We start from the raw sequence: 12940 nt of genomic DNA, 5'->3' as shown, positions 1-12940 counted from the left end.
ATTATGTATCTGTTGTTTTACTTTGAATTATAAAATGATATGCGTGTTTAATGTTTCCATTTTATCAATTAGATTTATATAAGAAGAAAATGTTATAATGAGTACTACTAATTGATGTGTTGTGAATCTTTCCAATGTTTAGTTGCTCATCCCTAACCATATGTACCAATTACTCGCAGTTTATCTTGTAAAACTTTGCATGTATTAAAATGATTCAGTATACTTGTTCGTTCATGTTAAGAGAGATTATTAGTAGGAATTATTTGTGGACCTACTGGGTAACCATTGTTACTCACCATTTCCTTCCTATTTTTTTTTAGCTTTAGAACCTACAGTTGGTGAGGCGAGCTTAGAACCGGCGAGTAAGGATTATCTGGTGGGGGTCAAACCAACGACCAAAGTCCATTACCTGGTGAACACTGGGGCTACACCCACTAGAAGTTAGTTTGTCCATGATGTATATAGATATTGGGTTAAGTGTTAGGTTCATATTAGAGAGAAAGTATTTTTGTAATCTTGTATATTTTTACTCCTTCCACACTCTAATCTATCTTACATTCTTAGACGTATATAGTCTTCCGCTACTTGTTTATTTTATTTTTTTTGTATATATATATACAGGAGATGTTTTTGGTTTATCAGTTTTTTGAGTGCCTTGGAATACTTACAATAAACAGAGGAAACCATATCCAAGTCTTGAGGTGCCACCTAGTATCTCAGGATTTGACATGGTGATTTGTGTTAGCGTTCCCAGGTGGCGACAAGTCTAATTCGACTCTCTCCTCTCCCCCAACGAGTCTCCTTTTTCTCTTCTCTCTTTTCTTTGGCTTTCTACTTTATCTTTTCTCCAATATCCTTCTTCCTTCTTATTCTCTTGTAAATTTCTGATTATACTCTGTTCTTTTTCAAGTAAAGTATTTTAACATGGTATCAGAGCAGGTTCCGACCTAAACTTTGTAATTGGAACTCTCCACAATCAGAAATAAGGGTTTCTAGGGTTCGATGAAAGAAGGTTGCCCTAGGATCTGTTTGTGATGATGATGCACAACCTCCAAATCAGGTTGGATTTAATTTTTTCTGGCAAATTTATGTTATTAATTAGATCTGAAATTTATTATGAGTAGCTTTGAAGAAAATCAGAAGGTAATCACTGCTATGGAAAGTAGTCACAATGACCACCCAAGTCTGATGATTACCACCATGAAATTGAATGGTAGAAACTATTTGGAATGGGCCCAGTCAGCCAAGATGTTTATTGGAAGCTGTAAGAAGTTGGGGTATTTAACTGGAGCATGTAAAGAACCTAAAGAAGAGGATTCATCCCATTGTGATTGAGAAAGTGAAAACCTCACTGTGATGTCATGGCTCCTTCATTCAATGGAATCCACTATCAGTAGGAACTTCTTGTTTTCAAGAACAGCCCCCGTGAAATTTGGGAAGCAGTATCTCGAACTTATTCACAGAGAGATGACTTAGCCCGAATTTATCAACTTCACAGGGAGATTGATACATTGCAGAAAGGAAGTCTCAGTATTGAAGAATATTTCAGTGTTCTATGACAAAAGTGGGAAGAACTAGACCACTATCAATCCCCAACAAATTCTATGGCAGATATTAAGAAGCAGACTGAGCAAAGAAGAGTTTGATTTTCTGGCTGGTCTCAATCCAGAATTAGAACTCCAAAGAGTCCAGGTCTTGGCAAAGGATACTCTTCCTTCACTAGATTCAGTGTTCAACTATGTAAGGGCAGAAGCCAACAGACATGCTACTTCTATGAGCTCTATCACATCTAACATAGAGAGGTCCGCCCTTGCAGCAGATTGTAAGAAGAATAAAAGATTTGAAATGAGTAAAAGTCAATCTCAACCTTTTATGTCTGAAGAAGAAGAAAAAAAATTGAAGTGCAGCCATTGTGGTAAGAGAAGATACACTAAAGAAAGATGTTGAGATTTAAATCCTTAACTGAAGCCCAAAATTTTCAGATCATCAACTGCTAATAATGCATCTATTGAGGGGGAGAGTAACTGTACCAACCAACCTACTCCAAGAAGTTCAATTCCAGACCCAAAAGATCAAGCTATCAAGGATCTTACACAACATATTGCTGCCCTCAAAGCCTCTTTGGGATCTGTTACTAAAGATGAGTACTCAGGTATATCTGCAAACATTTCTGTTAAGGATCCCTCTTCTACCTCCTGGATAATTGATTCAGGGGCATCTGACCACATGACTGGTAAGCAAAATGCTTTTTCATCCTTAGTTCCAATTTCAGGGGGAATTAAACTTAGAGACAGGTCACTTCCCAATGCTTCAGGAAAGGGCATTTTTTGTTTCTCTTCATCCCTTTCACTTCCTTCAGTTATTCAAGTTCCTTCTTTTCCTTCTAATTTGTTATCTGTTAGTAGTCTCACTAAATAATTGAAGTGTAGTGTGACTTTCTATCCATCATATTGTGTGTTTCAGGACCTGGAAACAAAGAAGATGATTGGTGGTGGATGTGAACAGGATGGATTATAATTGTTGGACATATAGAAGATTTCTACTACATGCTTGGTAAATCAGGCTTCTCTACTGATCAAATACACCTTTGGCATCACCTTCTTGGTCATCCATCGTTGAAGTCTCTCCAGTTGTTATTTCCCAATAAATTTCATTTAAGTAGTGAATTTAAGCTTTCTTGTGAGACTTGTCAATTTTCTACACATTGTCAAACTACTTATCCCCCTAGTTTGAATAAAAGTTCTTCTCTTTTTCAATTAGTTCATTCACATGTATGGGGACCAGCACCAATTACTTCATTATTTGGGTTTCGTTATTTTGTGTCATCTATTGATAATTACTCCAGAGCTACTTACGTTTATTTGATGAAAAGTTGTGATGATGTGACTAATATTGTTTAGTGTTTTCACAAAATGATTAAGACTCAATTTGATAATAAACTCAAAGTATTTAGATCAGATAAAGTAGGGGAGTATACCTATCATGGTTTGAAAGATTGTTTCTTAGATGAAAGTATTGAAACTCAATTCTCTTGTACAGGAACACCATAACAAAATGGGGTTGCAGAACGAAAAACGCGTCATCTTTTAGGAGTTACCAGGTCTCATTTAATTGAAATGAAGGTTCCTAAAACCTACTAGGATGAAGCCATCTTGACTTATGCCTTTATGATCAATCGAATGCCATTGGCGGATCTTGGGGGGTTGTACCCACTCCAGTTGTTGTTTCCAGTTAAGTCCTTATTTTCTCTTCCTCCCAAAGTTTTTGGATGTGTATCTTTTTGTTCATATTCTTGGTCCTACAAAAGATAAGCTGGGTCCTCAGTCTTTGAAATGTGTCTTTGTTGTGGTATTGTCCTATTACACAGAAAGTTCATGTCTAAAGATGTAACATTTTTTGAAGATGTTCCTTATTTCTCAAACTTGGGTAAATCTATGTCTTTTCTTGTTTAGACACGGATACTCATTTGCCTGTTGTTATTAGTCATCCAACTGAAGCGTCTACTATGGATAAAGGCATAGATACGTCTGAGAAACCATTGCAGGTTTACAGTAGAAGAAATCCTTCTCAAGATCAGCAGGTAGCTCATAATGTTGATATACCACCAACATCGAATTCGTCAGGTATTACCTTTGTCCCTGAACAATCATCTCTTGATTTGTCAATTGCTCTTAGAAAAGGAACTCAATCATGTACTCGTTATCTTGTTAACAATTTTGTTTCTTATAATTCTTTATCTTCTTCATTCCTTGCCTATCTTGCTTCTGTTTCGTCTATTTCTATTCCTACTAAATTTGCAGATGCCTTAGCACATCCTAGATGGAAAAAGGCTATGGACCTGGAGATGGTAGCCCTTGAAAAGCAGAAAACTTAGGATCTAGTTGAACTACCAATAGGACATCATGTGAAAGGTTGCAGATGGATTTACACAGTGAAATATAAGTCAGATGGCTTTGTTGAAAGATACAAGGCTTGTCTTGTAGCTAAGGGATTCACCCAAGTTGATGGGGTGGATTACAAAGAGACTTTTGCTCCAATAGCTAAATTGACATCCATCCGGGTTCTTCTTTCTGTTGCTGCCTTAGCAATGCCCATCCTGGAAGACAAGAAAGGTTTAGGAGTTCTAATCTTGTAGAGGCTTTTCAATCAGAAGAGATACCAGGGGTGGGTAGGGTAGGAAGGTTATTTGCCGCTTTGCTCAGGTGAAATGACTGCAGAAGAGGTTGGAAGGGGTTAGGAATGCCCTTACGAACTAAGACACCTAAGGCAGGGTCCGAAAGAGATAGATTACTCGGTGCCAGTGGATCCCATTCCTCATACCTTCTCTCATTCGCTTGTTATTGCCCACCTGGGTTCGTAAGAAGGGACTGGGACACAAGATGGGGACGAATCGATGGCTTCCACTCGTTCTTCAAGGCTTGGATCATAATCAGAAGATGGCAAAGGATTAATCTAGTACCTGGGGTCATTTCCTTCATTCCCTGTTCCTGGTGTATACACACACTTTTAAAAAAAAAAAATTAATTAATTGAGGTTTATGCCTCAATGCACCTTGAGGCTTACGCCTTGCCTCAAGAACCCAAAATGCCTCGAGTACGCCTTAGGTCTACTATTGAAAGTGTGTACTCTTCTGCTCTTTTAGGAGAATCACTAGCATGAAAGGAATGAAATGTCTATCAAGATTCATGTTAAGGGGTGGCAGATTTTTACATTGGCTGCCAACCTGATACAACTTCCGTCCTTAATCCGAGCTTGGGACAGGCAATGTATTGTAAAGAGGACAACACAATATGAAATACGTATTGCTTCTTTGTTTTTATAGGTAATAAAATTTCATCAAGAGCTAGAAAAATGTGGTCTAGATGACCAACTAGGTACAAAAGAGGAAAATAAAAAAGAAAGATACTAAAAAGGAAGAAACACGTGAAGAGGAGACTAACTTTTCATAGACAAATCACTTGTGGATAATTACAGTAAGAGAGATATAGCTGCAAATAAAAGAACATACCGAATGTGTGATATTTTCAAGAGAATCCACAATGCAATGAGAATAATCATAACTTGGATAAATACACCACTTGTCTCCTGAATGTGGATGGGGAGTAAACTGGATAGAGGAAATCAAGTAACTGAAATATGAGTCGCTCAGTGAATTTAAGTAAGAAAAGGGTTACGTCTCAAAAAAAAGGAAGGTTATGAGTGCACACTTGCCTTTATACGATACGCGATAAGATCATACATATTATAATTATCACTCTGCATGTCTTGCTTCATTCTAAGTGTTGCTTTGCCTTCTTCAATCATTCCTCGTCTCATTTCATCAAACAGCTTCAATGATTCTGCAACTGGCCTGTCCCTCCAAGGACTGTTCATCTTTTTCTCCCTATACTCCTTTATCTCATCAGAAGTCTGAAAAAATAGCCACATTTAAGAGAATGATTTAGTTTAACTATTTTCAAACAGGTACAAGGACAAAACATCGTGAATGCAAAAATTGCATATCAACATAAAACCATTAGCATGTAGGTCGGGTAAAAAATTAATTGTGCTGCTCCTAGCAACCTGGTGATCAACATAAGCATGGCCTCTACGTATCAGCTCCACAGCTAGATCATACAGATCTTGAAAATAATCACTAGTGTAAGTGATCTGCAAAAATCCAAAATTTGTCAATTATTGCCAAAGCACAGAACAAATAGTTAAGCATGAGTAAAAAGTATAGTTGCCAAAAACATAAGATCATACCTTGAAAGGCTTCCAACCCATCCATTGGACAATTTCTTCAATATGATCAATATACTCTTTCTTTTCAGCCTCAGGGTTTGTATCATCATACCTAGAAGCCCCAGAGAAAAGTACTAAGCTGAGAAACTAAAGCAATTTAGACTTCCAAAAAGAGAAGGTAAAAAAAGAAAAAAAGAACAGGGGCCAATATTTGAATTACTGCAATCTCTGAACCCGAGGACATGTATCTAATTACTAGAGAAGAACAACTGATCCTCAAGCTTGGTGCATGAATACTTTATTTACCAATTCATGAAATATGTGATGAAGGCCAATATTACAGCACCAGTTAAAAGGAGCAAGTTGAAGGTTCTAAAAGGGAAAAAAGAAGAACCAGAAGAACATGGTTTGAGGTAGTGAGAGCAGATATTAACACACTTGGAATAATAGTGGGCATAGATTTCTACATGACTGGATGGAGGACCAGAATCTGTTCAACTGACATCAAATTTTTGGGATAAGATGCTCTTAATGATGACTATTATTATTTACATAATAGTAACTTCAAGATCTCTCTTCCTGAAAGAAAAAATGATGGGATCCCTATCTACAGAAGACGTGAATAGGGTTTGGCTTTAGAAAGAATCGAATGGAGGAACAAAATTAATTCATCCGATCCCAAGTTTGTGGGATAAGGCTTTTATGACAAAAGAGAACAATAATCACAATATATCGATCAAGAGAAAAACAGGAAAGTCGGTCAATATAAAATAATATCCCATGCTCCACAAAAAGCATCGTGAGTGAGTACATTGAAAAGGCCAAGGAAATTGAAAATGGTTGAAGACGTTATGTAAACTTTTTAACAAAACAAGTACACTTTCTTCACCTTTATTTATTTCCATATCAGTCAGTCATGTGAAGATTGCAAGGAAAAATCTTTCAAAATCAATGTTCAGGTAAAACGCTACATAGTTCTTCCCAATGCCCATGCACCCATGTTCAGATAAGATCAGCTCAAGAGAGACCACAGAGATTTCCTATCCTGTCTGCCATACCAAAATATTTTTTTTATTTTCTAGGATGCTAGCAAAAATAGAGAACTTCTATTGCCACACCAACTTTTACTAATGCCACCCCAGATGTGTGCTAATTCTTTGGTGATTTACATATGAATTGGGTGGCGTTAGCAAAAGTTATTGTGGCAATAGAATCCCTCCAAAAACAACATTTTACTACAATACAGTTTTCATGAGTTGAAACAAGCAAGATGCAACTAATAAAACATAGCACAGAGGAACTTTAGAAAGAAGAACAACATTTTACTACTATACAGTTTGGATCTTGTTGAACGATATAGAAAGAAAATGGCAGGGGTAAGAAAATGAAGCTAAGAAGAGCAATGCTTACCTAAGGTAACAACACCCATCTCTCTCTTTTGCCAAGCCAAAGCTAACAAACATAGCCTGTAAAACTGATATTAGATAAATGCTAAAAAGTCTCAAAGAAAATAATGGATCTGTAGCTTTCTTACTAGAAGACGTTATTACCTTGGCATGACCAATATGTAGGTACCCATTTGGTTCCGGTGGGAAGCGGGTGAAGACTCTACCTCCTGTTGCTTTCAAATGTTTTTCAAGTGTTTCCTTCGTATTGCAAACTCTCAATACAGGGCGGTCGCTAAAAAATATTTCAGTATGCACCTGATAATCCACAAAACATATATCATCTCGCTTTCATCAAAATTCAAGCGAGGAACACAATAATCATACTAAATAAGAAAGTAGTTTAACAATATCCATCTTCAAGTTTTCATGGAGAATCATCAATGGGGGTAAGGTTCCAAAGGAAGTACATTTGCACATTGAAATGGAAAACAATGAGTTTGTATATGAACACCTAAAGCTATGGATCAGCCAACAGATTGGACCAAAGCACATGTATGAGCAAACAAAGACGAAGAGCATTAGAGCTTAAATTAGTACTGCGACATTACATTTACATTTTTGCACCAGCCAATGAACGCTTGAACATTCAAAGTTATATTAAACAGAAGATTGAAAATCAAATACCTTTAAATTTTCCTCGGGTTGAGGAAATATTGCAAAAGGGTTAAGTTCTTCTTCACAAGGAGCCACTAAAGGAGTATCGACAACAGAGGTTTGATCCTAGAAAGTTTGAACAAAAGCAGAAAGAAAAAAAACAAATGGAAGTAAAGGTTAGACATGAATGAAAGAAGCAATATTTTATGAAGATGAGTGGCAACAAGCCCCTACCTCTGTTTTAACAGGCTTCTCTTTCTTCCTCCTTGAAGGCTTTTCATCATCAGCTGCAGTTCTCTCACCAAGTAATCCATATAACTTCCCATCTATTACGTGCTGTAACAAACGCAAAGCACAGCAAGCAAAAGAATTAAGAAGAGTGGGAAAAAAAAAAGCAGCTCAACGTTATTTAATATACCAGAAGAGGTAATAAGGTGTTAAAAAAAAAACCTGATTACCTTAACAATCTTTGGATCAGCCCAGGGGTGTATCTTCCGAACTTGCGCAAACAGATCACCAACTAGAAAAGGAAAGTGAGACACGAATGTCAGATTTTTTTTATAGGTGACTGAATTTTGGATTTCAAAGTATCAACTGTAGAAGAAAGTTTCATATCAAAGACGTGATACATGGATTCGTCCAGTACACAGGAGTGTTGAGAGTCCATATGAATGGCCATGGATTCGGTAGCAACTTATTTTCGTTTTACTACTTTAAAAGAAAATTTTATATCAGCAATCCATCACAAACCACACTCGGTCTGTGATCGGATCAAGAGGGAGAGAGATTAGGAATAATAGGATTACTATTCACGTAAATGGACCATGAAAGGGAGAAATAAAAAATAAAAATAAAAAGATATTTCTACATGGTTGTCTTCTCATTGAATTATCTCCTAATCCGTTGTTGATTTCCCCCTAAGCCTTAACTGATTTCTTCATTTTATTTCACTGATTTCTCAATGACTCGCACGCCCAAGGGGAAAGGGGTGGGGAGTTGATTTTGATGAGCACATCAAAAGTTTAACACATCCCAATCAAACCATATAACACCTCATCTAGGCCCATTAAAGCAAATCTTTGCCACCTCAATATTTTTTTTCAGATAAAGATAATTACTAAGAGAATGGAGGTCGAGCAACCTGCCAGAAGATTACAGTAGCTAAAAGAAAATATTAAAAATAAGGGAAAAATAATCCCTCCAAAAAATCCTCAAATTCAACTAGCTAGAAATCATCCATCAGGTTTTTTTTTGTGCAGGACCAACAAGAGGTAGGCCAAACATTCGTGCAACCAGTAGGCCTGAAAGAGCATGCCACAAAGTATTTTGGGTCCTTGGGATTCATAAAAAATCAGAGAATCATTTTAGGAAGCTTTTACTTAGATCCAAACTGTTAGACTGTCTAAAGATTAGTGAGTTGTGTTCCCAAGGACCATCATGCTTATCCTTCTAAACAGGAATTTTATCTATGATGAACGCCATATATTTAAAGAATCTGTGTTTGTGGAGTTGGAAATGATGGGACCAACATTCTCATTGATTAATAAATTAACATAACTTATATGACACGCATGGTTAGTCTCATTATTACAGTATTTCTAATATAAGAACACTTCTTCATGTTAAGTGGGAAATATCCCGATCAATTTAAACTGTACAAATCAGGGACCCTATCTAAAAGATCTCCTAGATGAAATATTGTCTCCACCGAATGACCTTAGACATCAATTGCATTGATTCACGAAGTTCTCCTAGCTGAAATTCATCCCACTGCTTATCAAAAAAAAAAAAAAATTAATAATAATTCATCCCACTCAATGATCCTAGCCATCCAATCAAATGCATTGATTTAAGTTTTATGTTCAATTTTCTATTTCCCTCGAAACTCAAATTAACGTATACAATTAAAATAAATTAAAAACTAAAATATACACGAGTACTTGAATCTTATTTTTCAAAATTTGTTGAATTTGCGATGAACAAAGATGTTGGTTCTAAGACTACAACAGAATTATCAACGACAATGAATATCACAGAAAATAAGAGAATTCTAATAAATAAATAACAAATAATTCTCAGTATTTTAGTCCCGCGGGATTGAATCTAAAATATTAAATTGAGGGATGAGGGATCTTATGGAAGATAGAACTTCCAACTAGCCTAGGGTATTAATCTAACAATATTTGGAAACATATAGAAAAACTAGGATTCCTAAGGTTAATTCTAGGTTTTAGATTATTAAAAAAATTTAGGTTTGGTTAGTCTAGACTTCTTGTAAATTATTGGACGGCAAGTAGAAATGATTTTGGGAGAGGTTTATGGAGATTTGGCTACGTTTTTTGGGACTGGTTTGCGCTGGGAAACATGTATGACTTGGGAGAGGATTTGGGAGGTTCAACTAGGTGTAAGGACTCTAAAAGAGGATGATTAGAACTGATTTAGTGTTTAGAAACAGAAAAATTAAAGAACCTATGGCAGATGTAGAAGAAGAAAATAAGATCTGTACCTGAAATAAAGAAGAAAAAGATGGAGTAGATGCATGTATCTTATTCACCAGGTTGAATGCCTCAACATTCATGCAAGAAACCAGAAAATTCTGTAAATGTTATTCTAAAATTTTTCTAAAATAACATAAAGATGTCTTTAAATACTTAAACAAAATCTTGAAGAGAAAAATACCTAACCTACACTTTAACTTAAAGATAAATAATAAAAATACTATAATTTTTATAACTTTATCTCTCCTAAATTTACAACCCTTGTCTTTTTATAGTTACCAAACTATCCCAAACATCTATACTATGATCATGGGCTAATAAACCAAAAAAATAACTCAAAACATAAAAGCAAGTCCAAAATAAAACTTCAAAATAGAATACTAGATAAATTCTAAGCATTATAACATTATTGCTATGTGTTGGCCATTCTAATTCATCAAACAAGTCCTCCTCGATCTAAACACAGCCCACATGCACTCTCCAATGTAGAGTCTTCAAAAAATTCTGCACATGGGGTCTTCAAGTCCTCTCAGTAACTATCACTGATCCACAAGGAACGTTGACCTGAATATTTAAGTCATATCTCGAGGAAATCAATCATCATAATTTTCATATCTTGGGGGGTTTATATACTAAGATTAACCAAATAGGAAAAAAATTATAAGAGTTGATTTTAATAAATCTGATGACACCATTAGTCCGTATTGAAAAATGAACCAAAATAGGCTATAAGTTCGTTAAAATCGAAACTTGGGACATAGAGTTTATATGTAAAAGAAAACAAAATACTAGAATTAGGGAAAATTTACAGGTTTTTATTTTCTTCTCCAAGAATAAACCCTAAAGAAAAACCTTAGCCTCCTTCCCCCTTCATCCTTGGTTTCCATCTGCTTGGAGGTTCTGCTAGGCTTTGGCGTAGAAGAGAGAATCGATCAACTCATCACAAGCTTCAAGGGGAACTAAAGAAGTGAAGCCTTTGATCACTTTTGGGAGTGAAACATCCAACTCAACTCAATCTCCCACGTTCTTCGTGGACTTTATTGTTGTAAAGTGTCTAATTTCTTATGGGGGAGTGTGTTTGCATCATTTTTGGTGTGAATGTATGTATGAGGATATACTTGTAAATCTATAATCTTCTCTTCATCTTAATAGACAAAGGCTTGTAGGGTCATTGCCCTAAGCATGTTTTTCCCAAATAGTAAAGTTGGTATTAGAGTTAGGATTTCCCTTGCTCCTTTTTTGCTGATGTCATGATGACATAAACCCTAGTTAGCCCCAAGACTCCATTGATGAGTGCTTCCAATGGAGTTTCATCCCCCGAGTCTCATTCATATCTAGATTTTGAGGTCATTTGATGTGTTTTTCGAGTAGTTGCAGGCTGTGAACTCATCATCCACAATTTGCATGTTTTGTTAATATCTCTTCATCCAACTCTCTGATTTTCAAACCCCTTGAAAGGGTAGGTCGTTTTTGTCTCTAAATCACATCTACAACCACTGACCTTTGGATCATCGAGGTTTGATAGGTTTTAACCCTTCTTTTTCAGTTTCTACTCTTAAAAACCTATTTCTTCATCGTGTTCTGTAGTTTTTGGCTTGTGAAATTCTCTTTGGTTGTCAACATCTTGCTCCTTGATTCTCTTTGGTTGTTAGCTTCATCTAGGATCCAACAGCTAGTGTTTGTCCATTATAATAGTTGTTTTTTGGTGAAGCTCCTCTGTAATGGATTCTAAATCCCTTGTTTCTCTCACTCTCTCCAATCCGATTACTAATTCTATCACCAATTTAAAATTCAATGGTGATAAATGCATAGCATCGAGCTATTAATCTTTACATTGGGGGTCAATCGGAGATGGGTTATTTTACAGGGGATACTCCTCGGCCTACTATTGATGTTGGTGCTATTGCTAAGTGGGATTCTGAGAATTGGATCATTCTGAGTTGGCTTTTCAACTCTATAAAGTCCCAGGTTAATGTCAACTATATTTTTTTATAAGACTACTTATCAAGTGTGGACCTCACTTTCACAAACATATGCCTTAGCTGAGAATGATGCGCGAATTTACCAACTTATTCGCGAGTTAGCTACTTTTCAGTAGGGAGACGGTTCTTTTTCGAATTATTACAGTGCACTCCAGCGTCGTTGGGAGGAGCTAAGTCAATATGAGCCTCTTTCCGAACTAAACCTGAGTCTATTAAGATTGTTGCTAAGCGAGTTCAACATCGCCAGACCTATAATTTTTTGGGAGGTCTTCGCACTGAGTAGGAACAGTTGAGCACTCAAATTCTAGCGACATCCCAGATTCCCCCACTTTGCACCAGTTTTTAGCGAGGAGCATAGTCATGAAGTTATGTCTTCAGGGACTTCCTCAGTTGCTCCTCAGGATCATATTGCTTTTGCCAGTGCCTCTCATTCTCCCATTTCTTCCTTTGTCGGACGTGGTCGAGGGAATGATTGAGGTCGTAGTGATCGTGGTCGTAGTCGCTCCAATATGATATGTTCTCACTGTGGTATTGCAAGGCATGACCGTGCTCAATGTTATCATCTTCATGATTATCCCGAGGGCTACCGTTCTTGTTCTACTATTGTTGCTACCAATGATTGTACAGTTGTTGATGTTTCCCAACTCGAGTCTACCGTTGATGCTTTGAGCTTGATGAAAGCATAAATGGAAGA

The 12940-nt window shown here is 36.5% G+C and overlaps 1 protein-coding gene across 1 annotated transcript in view; it reads right to left on the bottom strand.

Moving 5' to 3' along the window:
• The window catches only part of LOC147406106 (glutamine--tRNA ligase-like), a 42555-nt gene that overhangs the window by 22749 nt on the left and 6866 nt on the right, over positions 1-12940 (bottom strand). The window contains exons 5-13 of the mRNA XM_086432494.1: positions 8225-8286; positions 8001-8102; positions 7797-7892; positions 7275-7427; positions 7135-7190; positions 5746-5836; positions 5563-5649; positions 5212-5409; positions 5009-5107 (exon numbers count right to left, since the gene is read on the bottom strand). Coding sequence (XP_086288620.1) covers positions 5009-5107; positions 5212-5409; positions 5563-5649; positions 5746-5836; positions 7135-7190; positions 7275-7427; positions 7797-7892; positions 8001-8102; positions 8225-8286 — 944 coding nt within the window. The remainder of the gene's footprint in view (positions 1-5008; positions 5108-5211; positions 5410-5562; positions 5650-5745; positions 5837-7134; positions 7191-7274; positions 7428-7796; positions 7893-8000; positions 8103-8224; positions 8287-12940) is intronic.

The sequence above is a fragment of the Akebia trifoliata genome, chromosome 3 (genome assembly GCF_017979445.1).
Source record: "Akebia trifoliata isolate Shusen 1 chromosome 3, ASM1797944v1, whole genome shotgun sequence".
In the NCBI taxonomy this organism is placed as follows: domain Eukaryota; kingdom Viridiplantae; phylum Streptophyta; class Magnoliopsida; order Ranunculales; family Lardizabalaceae; genus Akebia; species Akebia trifoliata.
Note: the sequence above shows the minus strand (reverse complement) of the source record. Positions and strands in the feature narration are given on the sequence as shown.